This window comes from Megascapheus bottae, chromosome 10 (genome assembly GCF_031878675.1).
Source record: "Megascapheus bottae isolate mThoBot1 chromosome 10, mThoBot2.hap1, whole genome shotgun sequence".
Classification (NCBI taxonomy): Eukaryota; Metazoa; Chordata; class Mammalia; order Rodentia; family Geomyidae; genus Megascapheus; species Megascapheus bottae.
This window is the reverse complement of record NC_143518.1, coordinates 58,791,614-58,815,282: the sequence shown is the minus strand read 5'-3', so window position 1 is coordinate 58,815,282 and position 23,669 is coordinate 58,791,614. Positions and strand designations below refer to the sequence as shown.

General features: G+C 51.2%; 1 protein-coding gene across 1 annotated transcript; it reads left to right on the top strand.

Annotated features, from left to right (window-relative positions):
* Nucleotides 1–278: 278 nt before the first annotated feature.
* On the top strand, nt 279–21,614 carry LOC150058567 (maestro heat-like repeat-containing protein family member 7). Its single transcript, XM_090341643.1, has 23 exons — nt 279–1,139; nt 1,825–2,047; nt 2,377–2,441; nt 2,909–3,031; nt 3,145–3,224; nt 3,534–3,663; nt 5,104–5,190; nt 7,585–7,692; nt 8,159–8,294; nt 8,772–8,860; nt 10,202–10,351; nt 13,096–13,250; nt 15,037–15,181; nt 15,438–15,613; nt 15,986–16,123; nt 16,220–16,334; nt 17,524–17,664; nt 18,127–18,303; nt 18,427–18,585; nt 19,489–19,590; nt 20,100–20,202; nt 20,621–20,680; nt 21,392–21,614. The coding sequence occupies exons 1-23, from the start codon at nt 279–281 to the stop codon at nt 21,535–21,537; spliced, it is 3,669 nt and encodes a 1,222-aa protein (XP_090197769.1). The 3' UTR covers nt 21,538–21,614.
* The last annotated feature ends 2,055 nt before the right edge of the window (nt 21,615–23,669 follow it).

Sequence of the window (23,669 nt, the reverse complement as noted above, 5' to 3'; positions counted from 1 at the left end):
CTTCTAAGCCGTGGTGGTGCTCAGCCCCTCAGGGTTGTGTGTGTGTGTGTGTGTGTCTGTGTGTGTCTGTGTGTGTGCGCACGCGCATGCACCAGGTCTTCTAAGCCGTGGTGGTGCTCAGCCCCTCAGGGTTGTGTGTGTGTGTGTGTGTGTGTGTCTGTGTGTGTCTGTGTGTGTGCGCACGCGCATGCACCAGGTCTTCTAAGCCGTGGTGGTGCTCAGCCCCTCAGGGTAGCCCTGTCGCCTGGCCTGGCCGGTCCCTGGGGGGGGGCGGTGGCATGGGTGGGCAGCAGAGGGCACCAGGCTGCTTCGCTGATGGGAAGCCGGCACAGCCGTGGCGCGCTCCGAGGTCCCAGCCAAGTCGCTGGGGTTGGGGCGAGCGTGGCTGCGTTCCCCAGCGCTTCACATCTTCCGTGGCTTGTGAGAATCTTCTAGATCTTCCCCGCGGCTGGAAAGCGGGGGCTTCTTCAAGTGGCCCTCCGCAGAGGTCGCCTCCTCCCTGGCCCGCCACGGGGGGCCGGGCCGGGCTTGCCCTGCGGGTGTCCCTCGATGGCCGGAGCCACAGCGTCTGCTGCAGATCCGGGAGCCACAGCGCCCCCTGCAGACCCGGGAGCGCGGGAGCCACAGCGCCCCCTGCAGCCGGGAGCCACAGCGCCCCCTGCAGACCCGGGAGCCACAGCGTCCCCTGCAGCCGGGAGCCACAGCGCCCCCTGCAGACCCGGGAGCCACAGCGTCCCCTGCAGCCGGGAGCCACAGCGCCCCCTGCAGACCCGGGAGCCACAGCGTCCCCTGCAGACCCGGGAGCCACAGCGCCCCCTGCAGACCCGGAGCCACAGTGCCCCCTGCAGACCCGGGAGCCACAGCGCCCCCTGCAGACCCGGGAGCGCGGGAGCCACAGCGCCCCCTGCAGACCCGGAGCCACAGCACCCCCTGCAGACCCGGAGCCGCAGCGCCCCCTGCAGACCCGGAGCCACAGCACCCCCTGCAGACCCGGAGCCACAGCGCCCCCTGCAGACCCGGGAGCGCGGGAGCCACAGCGCCCCCTGCAGACCTGGAGCCACAGCGCCCCCTGCAGACCCGGGAGCCACAGCGCCCCCTGCAGACCCGGAGCCCGGAAGCCGCGAGCCGCGAGCCTGCCCGTGAGGGGTGCTGCGCGTCAGTCAGGTTCGGGGCACCCCGCCTGCCGTCCGCCTGCACAGCCAGGAAGCGTCCAGGTTCAGGGGTCTGGTGGAGGGCAGGGCGGGGTGACGGGGCGGTGGGCCGGGGCTCCCCACCTCAGACCTGACCGGGGCGTCCAGCGGGCGGGCCGTGTGGGACCCGCGGGGACCCGGCCGAGGCTCTGAGTTCCGCTGAGGGAAGTCCGCCTCCCCGCCGGCGAGCCCGGCAAAAGCTGGGCTGTGCGTGCAGAGCGCAGTTCACGTCCCGGCATTCAAGCGCCGAGGCGTCCTCCAGAGGCGCGGGAGGCCCGCGGGGCCCGAGCGGCCGCCTGGGCCGCCTGGGCTGGGATTCCCCGCAGGCCGGGGACGGCTCGGGAGGACTGCGGACAAGCACAGCCAGGCCCGGGCGCGGGCGCTGCTCTCACGACTTCTCTGTTATGTATCGTTCAATGTATTTGCACCGAGGGTCGAACCCCAAGTAGGCAGTAAACGCCACTGGCCGACACATTCCCGCTGCGCTCTCTCCTTGAACGTGGCCAGGCTGGCGCCCATCTCTCCAGCCACCCCTCCACTCCGGACTCCTGCTTAATGGAGGAGTCTCGAGGGCGTTCCTCGCAAACTGTCTTCACACCCGGATCCGCACACCTCGGCCTCTGGGGGAGCTAAGGTCAACGACAGGCCGGAGGCACAGCCACCTGGCATTCCCTCCTTCTGCGACTGTAGACGCTGCAGCCCCAGGAAGTCCCACCGGCTCCAGCGGCTCTTCTTCAAGGCGCAGGCTGCTGCTTCAGACGTGCAGATGAATCCACCTCTGAAAAAGCAAATATCAAGCAGGCTAAACTTTCAGTCACCAGGCCACCAGGATTATCGTGTGCAATCAAGCTTCCTGGGTGAGCAGTTGGCCCTGGGGTGGGCTATCTGTCAGCTAATCACAGCCACTCTGAAGTGGTGCTTGTGAGGAGGCTCGTGCTTGAGATGTTGTTTTGTGAGCACAAGTGTGTTCTCTTGTGACTGCCCCTTCCCCCACACTGGTCTCTGCAGGCCTGTCCTATACCTGAGAGGGCTGGAGATGGGCCTAAGACATAGTCTTAGCCTGGGAAAGCTTGCTTCACTGACCACAAGCATGGGGTGGGGGAGATTCTGGGGGATAGACAGATTCTACCTTTCTAGGCCATCTGATAGAATCAGCTAAACTCTTCTGGATGACATACCTTTGCAGGTCTGCGTCAGTCAGAAATAGAAGCCTATGAGTTAATTCTGAAATTTATAGAACAAGAAAACATGGTAAGAAAATTCTTTGGGCTGCTGATAACTTAGGAGGAAAAGTAGGGGGAAAGATGTTTATTTTTGTTTCAAGGGTCATCTCTGGCTTGGAAACCATCTGCTAGTCAGTGTTACTGGTACTCCATCTGGGCCAATACAGGCAACTAAGGCGTCAAGACTGAGTGGCTGGGCTGCAGGTCTTGGGGCTCCATTCCCATCTTGGGTGTGTGTAGGGGGTTCTTTCTGACTAGATCCCTACTTCTATTGTCCCCAGAGGGCCCAGAGGGCTTCGGGATATTGGAGAACATTGTCTGGGGTACTAGGAGACTTAAAAGATAGAACTCACATACTCAATTCTTTGGCCCAGTTGACTGAATCTGGGAAGTGTATAAGGAACAGAGTTCAGGATGCCAGCCTCAAACATGCTTAGGGGCTAGCTTTGGGCCTGGGATCAGCTCATCAGCAGAAGGCTCTGTGTTCTGTTCTAGTCCAAGATGGACAAGCTGAGGTTTCTCAGGGCAGTGGAGACCTTAAGTAGTGCTGTACACACCCAGGCAAATGGCTGCATGAACGATTACTATCCCCAAACCATCCTGGCCAAGAAAATTGAGGTGAGATACAAGTTCTTCTGGGAGTTGATCCTCCAGGAAAATGGGTGACCGTCTCAGTCCCACGGCTGATGTTTGTCTCCGAAGGGAATTCTTATCTCTTCCTTCCATTTTAGACGTTAATCCTAGAAGAATCCACTGCAAGTTTGGACAGCAACATTCTTCAGCAAGCCATGCTGTGCACAGTGGCTCTGAGGTTCCATCCTGTCTTGATCCTGTGATCCTCTTGTGGCTTTGGTGGGGGGGGGGAGGAGGGTTGTTAATGCTAGAACATTTGGACTGGGTTGGGAGAAAGGGCCAGGCTTGGGAATTTGATTTTGGAGCTGTAGGTGGCTGGGCCCCATGGCTTCCCCATGGTTTATCTGCCTACATGCTGGGAAGAAGGAAGAGGACATTTTACCACAAGTCTATTAGAACATCCGGGGCAGGGCGGGGGTTCCCACCATTTCCTGCAGAAACACAGCCTGGCCCCTCACAGGAAGCCCCTTGTCCCATTTCTCCTCAGCCAGGTGAATCCACCTTTCAACCTATCCCAAAAGCTGGATATGGTCAATGCTAGCATCTCCATCATGTTCTCTCTGCCGCTCATCTTACCCAGCGTGGACAGAAGAGAGGGTGCCAATCTCTACATCCAGGTAATCCACATCATCGCCCTGAATCGGGGTGACTTTATCTTTGGGGTCACTTCCTGTCCTCCTAGCTCCTTGACCTCCCACCCCCTCTGATCTTTCTTTAGGAGGCCATTATGGCCTGTGGCCTAGGTGATAGTCAGACTAATCCTGTACTGCCTTCCTCTCACCTGCCTTCCCTGGGCGTGGTCTGTCACTGAGAGGACATGACAGTTTCAGCCTTGGGAGGGAACAGCCTAGCTATGCAACCCAGAGAGTCAGGCACTGGTAGCTTATGCCTCTAATCCTAGCTAATCAGGAGGCTGAGATCTGAGGCAGTTCAAGGCTAGGCTGGGCAGAAGTGTGTGAGACCTGTAACACCAGGTAAGAAACAAAAAGCTGGAAATAGGGATCTGGCTCAAGTGGTAAAGCACTAGCCTTGAGCAGAAAACTTTAGCAAGAATGTAAGGCCCAAGTTCATGCCTCAGTACTGTCGTACACCACACACACACACACACACACACACACACACACACACACACACACACCATAGAACTCATAGGTTTTATAAATGAACTAATAGATTCCCATATCTTCCCAAGGATGTTCGTTTTAAAATTAGGAATATCAGTCAGGTATCTGGTGGTGCACGCCTGTAATCCTAACCATCTGGGCGGCTGAGATGGGAGGAGTGTGGTTGGGCAGGAAAGCCTATGAGATTCTTATCTCCAATTAAAACTACCAAAAAGCCAGAAGTGGAGCTGTGGCTGAAGTGGTAGAGCACTAGCCTTGGATAAAAGAGCTCAGCGATGGTGTCCAGACCCTGAGTTCAAGCCCCATGGCCAACCAAAAAAATAAAATTAGGAATATGTCTTGGGCTTGGCTGCAGGCTGTGATAAAACACTCCCCTCGCAAGTTCACAGCCCTGAGGTGAGATCTCCAGTACTGCAAAACATGCACGCACTCACGCACGCATGCATGGTTGCACATACACAGACTTAACTACCTTCCCACCCCCCTCAAAATACTCTGTTTTTCCTTTTTTTCTTTTCCTTTTTCCTTTTTTTCATTTGTGCCAGTCCTGGGGCTTGGACTCAAGGCCTGGGCACTACCTTTGGACATTTTTTTCTCAAGGCTAGCACTTTGCCACCTGAGCCACAGTGCCACTACTGTTTTTTTCTGGGCGTGTGGTACTGAGGGAATCGAACCCAGGGCTTTGCGTATGCTAGGTGAGCACTCTACCACTAGACTATGCTCCCAGCCCATGAGAGCTATCTTTATATGGAGAGAACCTCCCATTGCCTACATTTCATTCTTTTATCATCATGATAAGGCTAGTGGGGCAGAGGGGGGTTCAGAACCTTCACCCTGTGTTGGGTACAGGGGATGGAGGGAGCATCAGCATCCATAGGCGCCAAGCTAGTGCTGTGACTCCCTCCTGTAACACCATATCTCCTCTCGCGTCAGACGTCCCAAGCCCTGGATGACATGCTGCAAGCCCTTGTGATGGAAGATATGAATCCCAGCATGCTCATACTGCAAAAGTTCCTGGAGGTAAAGTGGGTGGAGAAACTAGGGGAACCCCAACTCCTGGGTGGTTGCTTGTACTGTACATTGGAGAGGAAAGGAGGGACATCTGGTGACGTTATGGGTGTCGCCCTAGCTCACAAACCTCAGCACACACATATAAGCACTGCTGGAGGCCTAATTGCATGTCCCCTGAAGTTGCTGCTCTGAGGGTGGCATTTGAGAACCACAGTCCTCAGCCGAAGGACCCGTTTCCATGCAGAACTTGGATGTATTGGGGCCTTCACACTATGGGACTATAAAAATAGTGAAATAATCTAAATAACATTCATGTAAATGTCTACATTTATCATTATGAATATTAACATGTTAAGGTAAAATGAAATTAGTATATTAAGGTAAGTTAATATTTTCACTGTGATTAATGACTTATGTAATATAAATCTTTATACATACATTTAAGGATAATTATTTATAAATTAATATGCATAACATTATACATAATATTATAAATATCATGCATGTATGCTATTATAAATATTACTATGTCTATGCTGAAGAGTTTAGTCTTCTTCAAGATTTCACCGCCCTGGGATGAACTTCTCAGATGTCACCTAGCCAGCCTTCAGTTCTTTTTTGATTTTGATTAGATTTGATTTGATTTTTGTGCCAGTCCTGGGGCTTGAATTCAGGGCTTTGGACTCTTGCTTAGCTTTTTAACTCAAGGCTGGTGCTCTGCCACTTGAGGCACATCTCCACATCTGGCATTTTTCTGGTTAATTGGAGATAAAGATCTCTCAGGTTTGTCTGCCCAGGCTGGCTTCAAACTGTGACCCTCAGAGCTGAGGCTCCTGGGTAGCTGGTCTCATAGGTGTGGGCCACCAGTGCCCTGCCAGCCTGTGTTTCTGCTCCTTGGAGGACTGCCAAGGAAGCTCAAATAATTGCAAAACACTTAATATTTTTGTTATTAAGTAGTTGTAGAAATAAATTACAACTCCATAGGTCAGGTTATAAGTACAATGTATCTTGATCGATGTTACTTCTTTAATTATCTTTATTTTTTTTCAAATGTTCTTAGTTATGACAGTTGCCATCTCCTGAGGAAAACCAAATTGGGAAAATGGCCAAGAATCCCTTGACTTACAGACTTTTCTGCCCAGTATGATTTAGATCCTAGGTCCTGAGAGTGGTGCTGTGACTCAAGTGGTAGAGCACTAGCCTTGAACAAAAAGAAGCTCAGGGATGTTCAAGCCTAAGGACTTCCCCAAAACAACAACCACCACAACAATAATAATAACAAAAAAGAACCTAGGTTCTCAGTCTCAGAGTAGCTAGGATTGTTGTAGTTTTGAGTCACCAGCCCCTGTCTGACTTTTTTTTTTTGGGGTGCTTGTTGTGGCTATAGTTTTATCTTTTTTCAAGGCTTTAACCAGAAATTAACAATGTGTAGCCCCTTGCACCTGTCTTCTTTTCAATTTACCCCAGTGTGTTTGGTGGTCATTCCTGTTGGCATGGGTAGAGGTATCAAGGCTTCATTTTTTGGTGAGTAGTTCACAATTTGTGAGCTATTCCCCAGCTGAGGAACATTTGATTTGTTCTTTTGTTGTTAGTGGCAGTTACAAATAAAGCTGTTATAAATGTTTGTGCCCAGGTTTTTTATCTCACCTGCGTAAATATCTAGGAGTGGGTTGTTTGGCATTCTTGCTTAGCCTTCCAGGAAATTTCCCAAGTGTCTTGGCAGCCAATGCCTGAGGGTTGCTTGCACATCATCCACTGGGTTTGTCGTCCGTATAGATACAAAGTGGTTTTAAACTTCTATTTCCTACTGACTAGTGATTCTGGCCTGCCTGCCTTCCTTCCTTCCTTCCTTCCTTCCTTCCTTCCTTCCTTCCTTCCTCTGTTCTTTCTTTTCTTCCCTTACTTTTGTTCACATATGCCTGTCCGTGATGAGGAGAAAGGTCTTGCCTCAGTCATGCAGCTGTGCTGTGATGGGGAGATGGGACGCTTTTCAATGGCTTACAGCAAGCAGAACTCAGGCCTTCCCACCAGGTAGGACTGTCTTCCCGGGCTTGTCAGGAAGACAGAGCAAGTTATTATCTACCTGCAGTAGCCGGACTGCTTACCTGTGGCACCTCACCTCTGCCTTGGACCTAGCCGATGGGTTGGTATATCAGACCATCAGGAGAAGCCGTTCCTTCCTCCTCCCCTCCTCCTTGCCTTTTCTGTTTTGTGCATCTACCTCAAAGGTGCAGCTCTGTCTTTAAACCCACCTTTCAACTCTGACTCTTCAACCCACCCTCACTTTGCCAGGCTGTGGGGTCCCTCCTGTACATGTGTCTGGTAGTCAAGGCTGCAGAATCACGTGGAAGAAGGTGGGGCCATGTCTCCAGCGAGTGCTAATGAGTCTTTGTTTCCATCCAGGCCATCCTGCCTTGGGTAACCTTGTCAGAAAAAGAATACGAGCAGACCCGGGCCTTGGGAGCCATGTCCCGCTTGTTGAGGTTTATTTGCAATTTTTCTGAACTGTTGGTAAGTGCTTGGGAAGAACCCAGGGCTGGCCTCGTGGAGCCCTGCTTCTCTGAACGTGGGGCCCCTGAGGGATCCACAGGGCTGCTGCAAGGGGAGGGACTGGCTCACCTCTTCCTTTCAGTGTTTTTGCTGTTCCTCTGGGACAAGAGGCTCCATTCCTCTGTTTGGTTTGTTGTTGTTTGGCTTGTCCTGTGTCTAATGACTCAGTCCATACTTCTCAGCCTTAAGTCTACAGAGCTGGGCTGGGGATGCAATTGCCCACTGGCTGTTTTGTCTCGGGGCTCTGGCTACCCCCTTCCAGGATGCTTATTAAGACTTTCTCTGGGGCAAGAAGGCACATCGAACTAGGGAAGGAGAGCCAAATGGTTTAGTAATGTGGAGGGGAGAGAGGTTGGTGGAGGGACTGGCAGGGGCAGCTTCTTTCAGGATGGTGGAGAAGTAACCATTCCCTTCCTCTCCCTGGCAGCACATGTCGCTTTTCTCCATAAGTGGGACGTTGATGGGCATCTTGGGTCTCCTCTGTGTGCATTCCAACCGTGACGTCAGCTCCGAGGCATCCGAGGCCTTGCATTACTTGTTCAAAATCCTTGTGCTTCAGAGAAGTAAGTGTTCAAACTGGGACCCTCCCCCCTTCACTGAAAAGGAGGAGCAAGCAAGTGCTGTGTGCATGAGATGCCCACATGTGTCAGACACATCCTGAAGGGCTGTGCCCTCTTGTGTGGGCATAGGAGCAAATCAGCCAGGGTGCCCCAAACTGAAGAGTGATTAATGACATGCAGATTGGGAAATTACCTGGATGAGTTTCCAAACCCATTGCTGAGCCAAGAGATTATTTGGGGAGTGAAGGGAAAGAATCAGCAAACTGTGTACTGGTGGTTTACACTGGTGGGTCCACATTTGGGCATGATGCAGGGTGCTGGCTGGTTCTAGTTAACTCTTCATTCTGGTGGGCTAATGTTATTTCATCCACTTAACTCTCTGGGTCTCTCTGAGGCTTGGAGGTGAGCCAGGGTAGCCTGGTGTGTTGTTCTTTATTCCTGCTAAGGCCCCGCCCCTTAATTGCCATTTTTGGATTGGAGGTGTGAAACCGAAGATAGAAACGATCTTGAAGGACTTACAGAAACACTTCCGCGGACAGTTGCTCTTCAGCATGCAGGACCTCACGCTGGTAACCCTCCCATCATTGTGCACCACGGCCAAGGAATGGGGAGGGCTCAGGAGAGGAGAAAGAGCATTGTGTGGGCGGGGCTTTGGGTTATAATCCCCCAGATACAGTTCTCCAAAGCTCAAGGCCTCATAGAAGTGGGGTGCACTTGATTGACGTTTGAGGTCCTGAGCCTTTGGGAAAGACGTGTAGTCAACCGTATTCTTTACCTGCAGATCATGCGCCTTTAGCTGTAGCCTAGTTTGTGGTGTACCCATTTAGAAATGCTGGATGGGATACATTCAGTATGGGGTCCCCAGGCTCAGTCTGCTGAAAGCATTCGAGCTAAGAATCCAAAACTCATCCTTTGGCCTTTCCTCTCCCTCCATTCCTGACATCTGATTTAGTAGCATGCCTGTCCTCTCTGTCTCCTGTCTGTCCTGTTGTAGCCTCATGCTGGCTATTGTGATTCAGTCCACCATTATCCTTTGTTGTTATGGTTTCTCACCTACGGTTTCCATCCATGTCTCTGTCACACTGTGTTCGACGTGACAGTCAGAAAACTATTTCTAAAATGCTGAGTTGGGTTCCAGTGTCTCCCACTTGTAGTCCTAGCTACTCAGGAGACTGAGATCTGAGGATCATGATTCAAAGCCAGCTTGGGCAGAAAAGTCTGTGAAACTCTTATTTTTAGTTAATAACCAAGAAGCCAGAAGTGGAGTTGTAACTCAAATGGTAGAGTGCTAGCCTGGTGCAAAAAAGCTCAGGAATAGCTCCCAGGCCCTGAGTCCAAGCACCACAACTGGCATATAAAATAAAATAAAATATAAACCTCATTATAATACTTCCCTCCTCAGAGCACTGACTCCCTATAGTCTTTCTTGTGGCACACAAAGCCCTTGGTGGCCTGATTCCTGCTATCACTGTCCTGTCTTAGCTTGTCTCAGTTCTCCTTTCCCACCTGCAGGCCCAGTAGTGAGACTGAGCTCCTGTCCTCTGTACCAGGCGTTGTGCCCACAGTCCTTCCCAGCTCTCAGCAACACAACCAGGCACCACGTGGTCACTTGGGTGCATGAGCTTTCCATGGAACACAGGGCCATCTGCTTTACAAGATGACGGTTCTTGCTTTGGAAGGACAGAAAATCCCCAGATACCCGGACTCATTGCCCATGGACTCGTCTCCTGGCACACTGAGTTGAAAATAGAAATGTCTTTGCCATTGTCATTCTGCAGCCCACAGATCCTTCCTGGGGATCTCAGAGCTACAGTTGCTCTGGAGTTTGATCTTGCACACAGAACGCTGCCCAGGACCTGCGTCCCAAGGTGGCATGTTGGCTTTGACATGACAGTTCTTCTTTTCTTCAGTTCTTCAAGAAGTACTTGACCCCTTCGGAGAGAGCCGATGTGATCATAGTGATCATAGAATCCATGACCAGTGCCAACCTCCAGGACATCCGGGCGGCCTCGAAGGTGTTGAAGGTCCTTGTGAAGCACTCCATTCCAGAGATCGGAAAGGTAGTCTCGCTGCTGCCCCACAGTCTACTAAAGTTTTCTTCCATTTCTTTTGGCCAGTTCTGGGGCTTGAACTCAAGGCCCGAGCACTGTCCTTGAGCTTTCTCAAGGCTAAGAGCTCTACCACTTGAGCCACAGCACCACTTCTGGCTTTTTCTATTTATGTGATACCGAGGAATCAAATTGGGTCTTTGTGCATGCTAGGCAAGCACTCTATCACCAGGCCAAACTCCTGGCCCCTCTTATGGGTTTTATTTTTTCTTTCAATTGTGGGGCTTGAACTCAGGGTCTGGGTGCTGTCCCTAAGTTTTTCTGTTCAAGGTTAGTACTCTACCCCTTGAATCACAGAGCCACTTCTGGTTTCTTTGTGGTTAACTGGAGATATGAGTCTAATGATCTTTCCTGCCTCGGCTGGCTTTGATCTGTGATCCCAGCCTCCTGAGCAGCTAGGGTTACAGGTGTGAACTACCAGTGCTCAGCGTGTGTGTGTGTGTGTGTGTGTGTGTTTTAAAGTCTAATTCTGTTTTACTTCGTACCAGTCTGAGGTTAAGGAATTCCAACCTTTTCATGCAGAGGAAAAGGCTAAGTGATGAGTTTCTGCAATTATGCAAAAGGCATTTTCACAGAGAAGCTGAGTTAGAAGAAGAGGCAGGCATGCAGCCTCCACCTCTAGCAGGAAGGGAAGAATAGAGGCTCAGTTCTGGCAGATAGCTGTGAGCTCCCAGGACCACGAGAGACTCCTGGCATCCTGTCTGCTTCCAAGAACTGTGCTAAGATGCCTAGCACCTTTGGGAGGGCAAAAGCACAATGGATGACAGCGGTGAATGTTACCATAGAAGATACAGAAACAGAAACCAAAGTAGAAGAAATAGAAGTAGGCACAGACAAATGCTTCTCTACTAATGATGGCATAATATCCTAACACACCCATCATGAAATAGAAATGCCGGGTGTGAAGAAGACGTGGTAGACTGGGCCTACCAGCTCCCTGCTTAGCAGCCCTGCATTGTACAGCCTTTCCCCATGGTCCACTCTGCCTGGGCCTTCAGCTCCCGCCAATACCCAACACCTTACAAAAGGGCAGAGGATCACATGTCATTATCCTGGAAAAAGAAGAAAATTCAAACTTCCAAGAATGGCTTCTATTCAATATGTATTGCTTTGGGGCTGTCATAAAGTTGAAAAATAAGACCAGCGGTGAATCTGTGTTTATGATTATATACACTTGAGAGATACACCTACCAGTAAAAAGAATGCAGAGATACTTTATCTGAAGTGGGATGGGCCCTCAGAACAATGAAGACATCGTACAATCTCATCTGTTCTTTCATGATATCGTTGTAAAAGATTCTGGAGAGGAATGGCTGTGTGCTCTTGAGCCACTGTGTGTGGGTACTGCTTGCATTCCTAACCTGACCTTTTGGGCCTCTGTGGCCTGCAAAGCCATGCAACTAATAACGAGCTGACTCAAGCAGACAACTGGTGATGGGCCCTTAGAGTTGAAGGTGTCCTGGAGGCCCCAAACTGTAACTTCTCACCCGAGGCTCGAATCCTACCCAGAGCCAGCCATGAGCATGCAAACTCTGCCAAAAGCAACATGAAGGAGTCCTTCTTTGAAGCCACCACTCATTTTACTTGTGAATCATTAAAAAAAAAAAAGAATGTATTTTGAAATGACCAAAGTAATATATTAGCTGGACACCAGTGACTCATACCTGCAATTGTAATGACTCAGAAGCCTAAGATCTGAGGATCATGTTAGACAAATCAGAAAAACTCTCATCTCCAAGTAATCAGCAAAAAGCCACATATGGAGGTGTAGCTCAAGTAGTAGAGTGCCATCTTAGAGCAAAACAGCTAAGAGACAGTATATGGGCCCTGAAGTTCAAGCCCCAGTAAGGACACACACACACACACTCACACACACACATAACCCTTTCCAGAGGTCACATGGTGAGTTCATGGGGGAGGTGAAATTTAGATCCAGGAAATGTGATCACTCCAGGGGCTACAAGGTTCACCACAAGTCTGTCTCTGGTCCACACACCAGTCAACAGCAAGAACCATGTCCTTCCTCTAAGCCGCTCAGCCTCAGCTCTTCCCTCATTCTTCAGGATGTGATGTCCAGATACAGTCCTGTTATGCCCCCGTGGAAGCTCTTATTTCTTGCTCTTTTGTTGTTTGCCAGTGGTGGGAGTGGGGGCGAGGGGGGGCGAATTTTGAGAACACTCAGGTTTGCCTGGGAGAGTTTTGGTAATACTGGGTTTGACTTAAGGACTTTCACTTTCTAGGCAGGCACAATGCTGTATGAGCCTTTCCTCCAGCCCTTTGCTCTCTAGCTATTGTTTGACGTAGTCTTGCATTCTGCCAAGGCCAGCCTGGACCCCAGTCTCCTCTATATAGCTTCCCACTATAGCTAGGATAACAAATGCATGCTACTACTTTGATTCCTGTCAAAATGGGGTCTTTTTGCCCAGGCTGACCTTAAACCCCAATTCCCCAATCTTAGCCTTCTAAGGAGCTGGGATTATAGGCATGAGCCCCTGCACTTATTTTCTATTTACCCCTCTTAAGGTATGGGGACTACATTGCTATGGGAGTGAGACCAGGACAGAGTGCAGCAGGACAGTGACAGTCTTGGTCCAGAGTCAGTGCTAGCATTGCGGGCAGCCTCACGTATGAAGTGGTGTCTGAGGAGCTGGCATCATGAATCCTGAAAGCCTTCCTCTTCCTCTCTCTTGTTTCAGGTGTCGGAAATCGTCCGGTACATTTGCTACCACATGAACCACGTCACAGATACCACGGCTCTGAACTCCATGAAGAAGATCTTTCTCTTGCTTGCCCAGTCCTACACTGATGAAGTGATCTTGACACTGTTTAAGATAGAAGATCGGTCACAAAAGTAAGGCATCGCCAGCTGCAGGCCTAGCAGCTCCAATGGCCTTTTGACTTGCTTATTCTGAGAATGGATTCCGTTCGTTCTGAGGGGATGATACTGGGGTTTAAACTCAGGCGCTTAGACATTCTTGGCTTGCTTCCTTGGCTGGTGCCCTACTACTTGAGCCATACCTCCAGCCCTGTTTTTTTGCTGATTATGTTAGAGTTGTAATTTTATGAACTTTTCTGCCAGGCTAGCTTTGAACTATGATCCTCAGAAGCTGTGTTTTCTAAGTAGTGGCTGAATAGCTTAGATTACAGGGATAAGCCACCTAGCACCTATTTAACTTTTAATGATTTGTTATTTACTTGGAGGCAATGAGTCTAAGAATAGCATGACCTATTGCAGAAAAAATAATTAAAATGCACGTGAAGTTTAGAAAAAGTAAAACAACAACAAAAAAATCAAGTTCCACCTACATGTGCCTTCTGCTTTCACTTGGGAATAATTTGTATTTTTTCTCTCTTAATGGTGGTGTTAGTAGTTTGTAGTCTACCCATTTTTATATCTTTTATTTAACATTTTATAGTACTTCCCGTGTTAAAAACCTTTTTGTAAGCATAATTTTAATGGCTTTCTGATATTATATTGTGTGACTCTACTATACTATAATTTTTTTTGTTAATAAAAAAAAAGAGTTAAGGGGCCCGGAAACATAGCCTAGTGGTCAAGTGCTCACCTAACATACATGAAGCTTTGGGTTGATTCCCCAGTACCACATACTCAGAAAAAGCTGGAAGTGGTGCTGTGGCTTAAGTGGCAGAGCACTAGCCTTGAGCAAAAAAAGTGTCCAAGGACAGTGCCCAGGCCCTGAGCTCAAGCCCCAGGACTGGAAAAAAAAAAAAAAAGTTAATTTGGGTGGCTACTGGTGGCTCAGGCCTGTAATCCTAGCTGCTCAGTAGGCTGAGATCTGAAGATCCCAGTTCAAAGCCATCTTGGGCAGAAAAGTCTGAGACTCTTATCTCTAATGAACCAGCAAAAAAATTTTAAAAAGCTGGAAATGGAACTGTGGCTCAAGTGGTAGAGAACAGTGCCCAGGACCTACATTCAGGTCTCAGCCCTGGCACGTGCATGCATGCACACATGCGCGTGTGTGCTCACATACACATACACACACACACACACACATAAGGCCATGACTTTTAGAGGATATGAAATAGATTTTCTTCAAATTTTGTTGTAGAAAGTAATGAGCAGTGTTGGGGATGGTGTTGACAGAGCTAGATATGGTGAGATCTGCCAGCAAGGATTGTAAAAGAGAAGAGAAAAAGATCACACGGGAAAATCAGAATTGTCCTGCGTGGCATACATTACGGAATGCAGGAGGCGTGGAGTGTGTGTGTATGGGTGCATGCAAACATGTGTGCGCACAGGTTGCTAGGGAGAGCTTGCACAGGGCCACAGGACTGAGACTTGAGTGGGGACCTGAGCAGGCGCATTCAAGTGTAGACATTCAACTTTGCTTTCAGATATTTTTTCAAATCAGGCTTGTAAGCCGGGGTGGGGGTGGGGTGGGGGGGATCTTCTGATTTATCTATGCACAAGGTGACAGGGCAGGGAAGGCTGCCCATGATGAGGAGGTCAGTGGGAGGACAGGAGAGGGGATCATGAAGGGAGAGATGAGCTAGGAGGAAGCAAGCAGGGGACTGTACTGGAGGCCTGGATGAAGGAGTCAGAGTCCCTCCTCAAAGCATCACAGCACTGGTAGCCCATGTGTCTCTGGTCTAATCTGGCGGTTCTGGCTCTGCAGAGGGGTGCGCCAGCCTTGGAAAATCCTGGCATCCTTCCCCAAAGGCTTTGAACTGATCCTGGGGCATCTGATGCAGAGGCTGAAGCCACATCCGACGCCTGTGGAAGAGGAGTTGGGCCGCAGGCCAGAGCTCTCCCCACTCATTGTACGAGGGCCGGCAGAGGGGCTGGGGGCTGGGACCCCTTGTTCTTGGCTGTCTTGTGCTCTGAGGGCCTTTATCTTTCATGGTGGCTGTTGGATGGAGCTAATTGTGAAGACTTGGGGTTGGTGAGGGCTGTGTTCCGGGTCTCACCCAGAACCCTCATGTGGGGTCACTGAGCAAGCCCAATCCACCTGGCCATCACCCGCACAAAGGGACTTCCTGTGACAGGAAGACATGTGTCTCCTCTCTCTTCCCTCAGGCCACCAGGGCCATCCATGAGCTGCTGCTGGAGCCCAGCCGGCGTCTGGAGGTGCAGACTTTCTTCTCCTCTCTCTTCTTGGCACTACTGTTCAGGGTCTCCTTTCTTGTGTTTGAAGGGAGGGAAGAAACGCTGGAGAACCAGCCCTACGAGACGGAGTGGGTAAACCCCATCAGGTACGCTGGGTTCTGGCCAGCACTGGTCATGTGCTACGGGCACATGTCTCCTGGACACAGCCCACCTTTTCACACCTTCCCGCCCCTACCACATGGCACATATGCCATCTCCAGTTGCACTGGACTCTTTAGGACAGACTTTAAATCTGGCTCACTAGGCTGATACAAAGACTCAGGACCAGACTGAAATCAAAACAAGATTTCTGGGCCCAGAGGCCTGGATTCCATCTCCCAGGTCTCCTGTGTCACCTGAGGACCCAAAAGGCCTCTGGTGTCTAATTTGGTGGTATAAAGGCTGGTCCACAGGAGGCCAGGAAGGAGAGGAGCCCAGAGAAAGGCTGACTTCCCCCCTGCCTCTTGTTCCTTCCCCAGCTTTTCCACAGATACCCTGAAGACCTTGATAAGCAGTTCTGGGTATGGGGACCACGTGGCTTACATCCAGGAACTTGGAGGTTGGGAGAAGCTTGTGGACCCTGAAACACACTACCAGGGAGTCACTCTGATGGCCAGGTGGGCCGTGACGTTCGGGCCCTGGCTGGAGAACTGTCTATGCTCTTGGTCCTCTCCCATGGCCTGAGCCTCATCCTGAGCACGTCCTGTCTGCAGGTCCTTGGTCGTCAAGAACTGCTGGCACAACCGCCCTATCTTCAGTCTCCTCATCAGGAGCCTCCAGGACCCAGACTGCGCCAGTCATGTGACAGCCTTGGTGCTGCTGGCAGAGGTGCCTGGGGCTGGGCGGGAGGACAGGGCAGTGAGGGTGACCCTCTGGGAGATAATCACATGCAGTGGCATCCTCTAGGGAGGGCCCCTGGGGACAGCAGTGGCCTCACCGGAGGTCTGGAGGACATTCGGATGGCACATCATCTGGATCCCTTGAGTTACAGGCATTGGTTCTTTCTTGAATTTCAAGGCAGTTCCGTGCTGACTTTCTGGAACAACACAGTTCTATCTTTCAGCCACCTCAGCTCTGCACTCAAGGTCTGGACACCACCCTTGGGCTTTCCTTAAGGCTAGTGCTCTACCACTTGAGCCACACTTGGTACTTGTATGAAGTACCAAGGAATTGAACCTAGGGCTAGGCAAGCATTCTACTACTAGGCCTCATTCCCAGCCCTGAAATCTAATCTTTGATCATCATCTCTCAATGACTCAGTAGAATTCAGTCATTTGTAAGGAAAAGTGGGAAAAAATAAGAGAGGTTATAAAACCAGTAAGTAGCTGGGTGCCAGTGGCTCACCCCTGTAATCCTAGCTACCCAGGAAGCTAAGATCTGAGGATCAGCCTGGCAGAAAAGTCGTTGAGACTCTTCTTTCCAATTAAACTTAAAAGTGGGGTTGTGGCTCAAGTGGTAGAGTGCTAGCCTTGAGCAGAAGAGTTCAGGGACAGCGCCCAGGCCCTGAGTTTAAGTCTCAGGACCAACACACACACACACACACACACACACACACACACACACACACACGCACACGAGTCCTCAATACTCAGGAAAGTTTCCTGTTTTTCAAGTTCTGCCTCCATTTCTGATCATCTGTGCATGGCTACAAATCTAGGTAGGCTACAATCAAGGCCTCCATTTAAAAAAACAACCAAAAAACTTTGTACCAGTACTGGGGCTTGAACTCAGGGCCTGAATGATGCCCCTTTGGGTGGTTTTATTGGAGGTAAGAGTCTCATGGACTGTCCTGCCTGAGCTGGCTTTGAACCACAGTCCTTACATCTCAGCCTCCTGAGTGGTCAGGATTTCAGGAGTGAGCTATTAATGGCTATTAATTGGCCTTTTAACTAAGCTTTGGTCACTCTAGTGATACTTCCAGGTCTATAGGAACAACTCTTGACTAGTAACAAGAAGAATCTAGATGCCAGGTTGTGTTCTCTTTGCCCACTTTTCAGTCTTTCTTGGCTTCTTGCAGCTGCTCCAGTGCCAAGATGTGATCTCCAGTGTGGATGACATTGCCACCCATGTTCTGGCAAGCTGGTTCAAGAGGGAGGAGCTCGCCACCGTGAAAGCACTGCTGCAGGTGACGGAGATCTTTGCGAAGCACAAGAACATGGTAAGTGGGGCGGGGCCGAGGCCGTGCTCTCAGGAGATGTTATGTCCGGTTGTAGAGGAGCAGAACACACTGTGAGAATTAGCAAATCCTATCATCCTCAAGGACAGGGTGGGGTTGGAGCCACTCCTACTTTATTCCTTGTACGAGAGGTTCCCTGGGGGAGTTGTTCTGTGGGTCACTTTGGAGATTAACCCAGCCAGTCCCAGGACCCTAGTCTTTCCTCCAGGTCCCCGGAGAGTGAGGTCATCATCAGAGACAAGGCAGGCAGGGGGCGGGGAATCTAGGGTGTGGTGAAATGGGGTCTCCTCTAGCATCTCCCCCCTGCCCATGAAGGGCAAAAGCCTGCCGTCTACTACCCACTGGTTGGCCTAGTCCCAGGTCAGACTCGTGAGAGCCTCGAGGGACTGGCCTGCAGGGGGAGTGGCCAGCAGGAATGGTTTCAGGACTCGCCCCGCTCCACAGCTGAGAAGGCTGCGCATCCTGCAGCCCCACGTGCTGAACTGCTGCTACTCCCCTGACCCTGACGTGGCGATGGAGACCTTCCTGACGCTGCAGCGCCTCCTGCAGGACCTCAAGTGGCAGCACTCCTCTTCCTTCCTCACTCAGCTGGCCTTCATGCTGCCCACCTTCTTCGAGGCGGTGAAGTCTCCCGGGGTGGTGGGCGGCAGGGGGTGTGATGATGGGGCGGGCATGGCTATCTCAAAAGGCCTCTGCGGGGTCTGGGGAAACAAGTGTCTTTTCCATCCATGTCTTCTCACCCAGGAGTCCGAGCCCCTGCGCTTGAAGGCCTTCCAGGTCTATGCAAGTCTCCTGACCATGACCAAAAGGAATGTCCTCCTTCTCCCCTTGAGGTACCAGCTCCTCAACTTGATAGTGCCCCTGGTGCTGCACATGAAAGACCAGAACACGGAGGTGGGCCAGGTGAGAGGCCCGGCCTGGGAGCCCCCATTTAGCCCCAGTTCTCAGGGGCGGTCAAGACCCAGCAAGTAAACCTTGGGCTCACTCCACGTGACACTGATCTTGGAGATGGTCAGACCAGAGGTGTCCCAGTGCAGTACTGGAGCCATCTCCAGCTCCCAGCTCTGAAGACTGTGGGTGCTGTAATGGAGGCGGAAAGCCATGCCATGTACAGAGCCAACCCTGGTGCAGAGTAGTGAGAACATCTTCAGAGGACGAGGACTTTGGGGAAGCCAGGTGTGGTAACACCTGCCTATAATCTCAGCCCTTGAGAGGTGGAGGCAGGAGAGGGCAAGTCCCTGGGCTGGGGACAGATGTTTGCAGAGAGGTGGTTGTCGGGCAGTGCAGGCTGGGTAGCTAGGACTGGGATGTGATCTTGCATTGCTCTGGGTCTGGGTGTAGTATCACAGCAAGTGGACCAAAAAATCACTTCAGCTGCAGATCTAATTTCTACTGCATAGGAAAAGGGCTTGTCAGGGCTGAGTATCGTGGCTCATGTCTGTGGTCTCAGTACTCAGAAAGCAGTAGGTAGGAGGATCACAGTGTGAGGCCAGCTTTGGGCGAAAATGCAAAATTAACTCAGACCAAAAGGATTGAGAGCACGGCTCAAGAGGTAGAGTACCTACCTGGCAAGCCTAAGGTTCTGAGTTCAGGGCCAAATGCTGCCAAACCAAGGTGGTGGTAGAAAGATTCGTCAGTGGAGCCGGATGTCTAGACAGGCCCTCCTTCTAATGCTGGATCTGGACAGCCCCCCACTTCCATCTCTTCAGGACAGTGGGTTGAATGTGTCTCCCTTCGGTGCCCCTAGGTGTCTCTGCTCAGCTCCCCTCACTCTGGTCCCTTATGTGGAGCCTCTTGTCTCCCCAGATCTGCCAGTTCAGCCTCTGTAAGACAGCCACCATCCTGGGCTGGTCCAGGCTCAGAGTAGTCTTTGCCAGTGAAGATGTGTTTACCATCCTCAGAGCCCTGGTAAGCCCACAGCCACAATTGTTGAGGGCACAATTAGTCAAGGTCCTTCTGTAGCATCTACCTTGTGCCAGGCACCCAGATGTGGCTTCTGGCCCTTCTGTGGTTTCTCATCCAAATTGGGAGCCAGGCACACAAAGCGATCATTTCAGAGTCCTTTGGGAAGAGAAGAATGTGACTTTTAGTATGAAGGACACCGCTCAGCCTAGTCTGTGAGTGGTAGGCTTCCAGGCAGAGGTGTCATGTTCAGGCGGAGTGGTGGAAGGTGGGGTAAGGCTTGGACAGAGAGAAGGGACCAAGAGTGCAGAGCCAGGTAAGGTGCTGCTGGTGGCTTGGTGATCCAGGAAGGCTTCCTGGGGGAATAAGATGTCAGGTGCCAGAGCACAAGGGGTGGAGATGTAAACGGTAGTGAAAGATTTTTTTTTAACACTCAGAAGAGTTTAGCGTCAAGACTGTGGAAGGGCGGGGGACCGGGCAGCATGCCCTGCTGCCACCTGCCACCCCTTCTACAGCTGCAGCAGGAGCCAAACAAAGGCCCCTGGTTTCTGAAGCAGTGCGTGATCCTCTTCAAGAGCCCACAGGCCCCCCTCCGCCAGATAGCAGTGTGGTTTGCAGGTATGGCCTCTGGCTGCTTGGGACCAGGGGGACGTTGGTGTAGGGAGATCTCAACAGGCTGAGGACCTGGTGTAGGAGCCCTAACTCTGGGATGCACGGGCCTCGGGCAGGCCGGCTCCCCTGCTCCCCTCCCCTGCACAGAGCCTCCAGCTTTGGTTCCAGGGCCACGGGGCCAAGGACGCTGCTCCATGGAGGCAGCCAGGGACCTGCCTCCATTTACCCCAGGGACAAACAAGCATCTTCCTTCCTTTGAGCTCTTCAGGCAATGGGGAAAGCAATTGTGACTTTCCAGGGGGAGTCTAGATCTGAGGCTGGTGGCCAAAGGGGGGAGGAATGGATGGCCAGAGGGAGGACGTGTAGCTAGTGAGGAACTATTCCCTGGAGGGGTGACTGAGGGGCCCTGTGTGACCCCGTGCAGGCCAGATCATCCAGGTCCTCAGCCAGGAAGACATGGATGGGATCGAGGACGAGTATTCCTGTGAGTAGAACCGCCATGCCCTGTTTGCACTGTGGAGGGGTACCTGTGTCTGCAAGAGGGCTCAGAAAGGAGGGAGAGTAGGCAGGATGAGTCGCAATCATTCAGGAGGGAAATAAAAGGTTCATCTGCAAGACACTTAGGTATGGGGGGTATTGGTCTGGGCCCTCATTCACTCAGCCTCACTGCCATTAAACTTAAGGCCATTGTCAGCCAGGACGATCCAGCTCTTCCTTGGAGAGACCACTAGCTTCTTCCGCGGGGGACTCAGGGGTTCCCGCCCCTCCCCTCAGGAGACCACAAACGGTGCATGCCGTCATCCACTGTCCCTCTCAGACATGTCCTTACACTCTTTCCCTCATCCTGCCTTTCCTCGCATATCCCTGGCTTGTTACCTGCCCCGTGTGGCTCTGTGCCTGGCTGTCACTTGTCCGGGCTGGATGTTACTGGGAGCTTTTGTAAGGAGGAGGAGGGCAGAGTGGGGGCAGGGGGGAGGAGCAGGAAGACCAAGGCAGCGAGGTATGGCCACAGGAGGCAGAGCAGCGGGCCTTGCCTCATTCTGAGGCTGGGGCAGGTTTTAGGTCTTGATTGCAAGTAAGCAGAATTCTAGAAGGGACTTGCTCATGCCCTCTTCCTTACCAGAAGCAGGGCCTGGGCCTCATGCCCAGTCATTCTCTGTCCACAGTTCTGTCTGTAACTGTGTCTGTGTTGTAGCCCTAAGGCTCATGGAGAGAGATCCAGATCCCATGGTCAGCTGTCTCACCAGGCAGACCCTCTATGTTCTGGAAGCGAAGGACAAGCTGCTGCTAGACCAGACCTATACCTCCTGCCTCTGCTGGAGGAGACCCCGAAGGAGCTAATTGTAAACCTGTCACCTCAGGCTCCAGAGGAGACCTGGCTCCAAGGCTGACAGCAGAGCTGGGCCCCTGAGCTGTGCACTGGGAATCATGTCTTCCTGAGGACTTTAATAAAAGGAAGAGCAAGCTCTTGTGTGGAAATGGCAGTTCTTGGCCGTCTCTTGTGAGATAAGCTGCCTTGAGCCACTCAGTCTACAGCCGATGTCTGGGTCAGTCTGGCTTCTCCTGCTCTCCCTGCCACCTATGGCCATTCAGCCCCCAGTGGTGATCAGAGCCAGATTTCCTTTGAATCCATCTGTGCTATGAAGTATTTACAGTTGCATTGTCCAGTGTTGTTTTGCTTGAGACCAAGGCTGGCCTGGACTTTATATCTTCTAGCCTCAGCCTCTTTGAGTGCTGGGATTACAGGCAGGGATCTATTTTTATTTTGTTCTTTAAGTAGAGGCTTGCTATGAAGCCCAGACTAGTCTTAAACCCACTGTGTAGCTGGGCAGTAATTGGAGAGAAGCGTTTCATGACTTTCCTGCCTGAGCTGGCTTTGAACCACGTTCCTCAGATCTAGCTAGTTGTCCAGGACAGCATTCTAAATGACAAGCAGCAGTCTAATCTGGCTAGCTGAACTAGGAAAGTAATTTATTGAAGGGTTCTTGACAAACTCCCAGAATCTCCTGAAAGATCTGAGCTTGGAGACCACGTAGCCACGCACAGGGCTGCTCTAGAAAAACGACGCCGTGGCCAGCCCTTGGTGCAGCCCAAACCACAGGCCAAGTGATGGTATTGGGGCCTGGATATTGGAAGCATAGTATCCAAAGAGCCGGCAGCTTCTTCTTCCTGTGGGTCTGCACTGCCCTTCCCCCATCGCCCCCACCCCCAACATGGCCCTGTTGAAATTGGTCTTCTCTGGACCTGGGTGGCCATATGTCCCTGCAATGGCTCTGTCTGTTCAGGATCATTTATTGCTGGCATGAATACTAGCCTTGTTGTACATCCCCCCAACTCAGCTCGTGGGCCCTATTACCCCTCATCTGTCACTGGATCCTAGATAAATCTCATAGAACACTAACCTAATGACCTGGTAAGCTCCCCCTGGACTAGCTGTTCTCATGTGGCTGAACTCTATCCATCGTAAGGCCTCAGAAACATAGGGTACCCTTCCTTGCTCATCCCCTTGCCAAGTTTCTTCCTTCTTTTTGCCTGGGCCCAGCTGCAGGAGTTCCTCGCTTAGAACAATGCCAAAGGTGTTACTCGAAGCTACACTGGCCTTGCCACTGACTAGAATGATTTGCTCACTGGTTTCCCCGGCCTGTTATCTGGATCCCACAACTGCCACCAGCTGTCACTAGAGGCTATGACCTGAATAATTCTTCATCAATAAAAACAAACAGAAATATCACAAAACCCAGCAACACACACATATCTCCTTTCCTTGTCCCCAGAGGGCGATCTGGCTTTACAATAAGCAGTGATAAATGATTGATTTTATTTTAAAATCGGTGAGTAGAGCCAGGCACGGGTGATCACACCTGAATCCTAGCTACTCAGGAGGCTGAGATCTGAGGATGGAGGCTCAAGGCCAGACCAGGCACTAAGGTCCATGAGACTCTTATCTCCAGTTAACCACCAGAAAACCAGAAATGGAGCTGTGGCTCAAGTGGAGGAATACTAGCCTTGAGCTGAAGAGCTCAGGGACACACCCAGCCTAGAGTTCAAGTCCCACAACTAACAACAACAACAACAAAAATCCCAAGTACTAGTGACTCCTACTTAAAATCCTAGCTACTTAGGAGGCTGAGATCATAGGATCAAGGTTCAAAGCCAACCCTAGGCAGACAAATCTCCAAGATTCTTATCCCTAATTCACTAGCAAAAACCTGGAAGTATGGTTCAAATGGTAGAGCATCAGCCGTGAGAGAAAAAGAGCAAAGCATGAGTGCAAAGCACTGAATTCAAGTTCCATTTCCTCCATCCCCTCCTCCCAAGCCTATTATCAAGTTACAGCTTTGTGACAAGACACACTTCCAAGAGTGTTGGAGGGATGCCTCCCGCAACTCTTCCCATTACTTTGTCAACCTAAAGTAAGGGAGTCAAGGTCATGGGTTTTAGGGCCAGAACGACCTTGGTCAATTCTTCTGGAC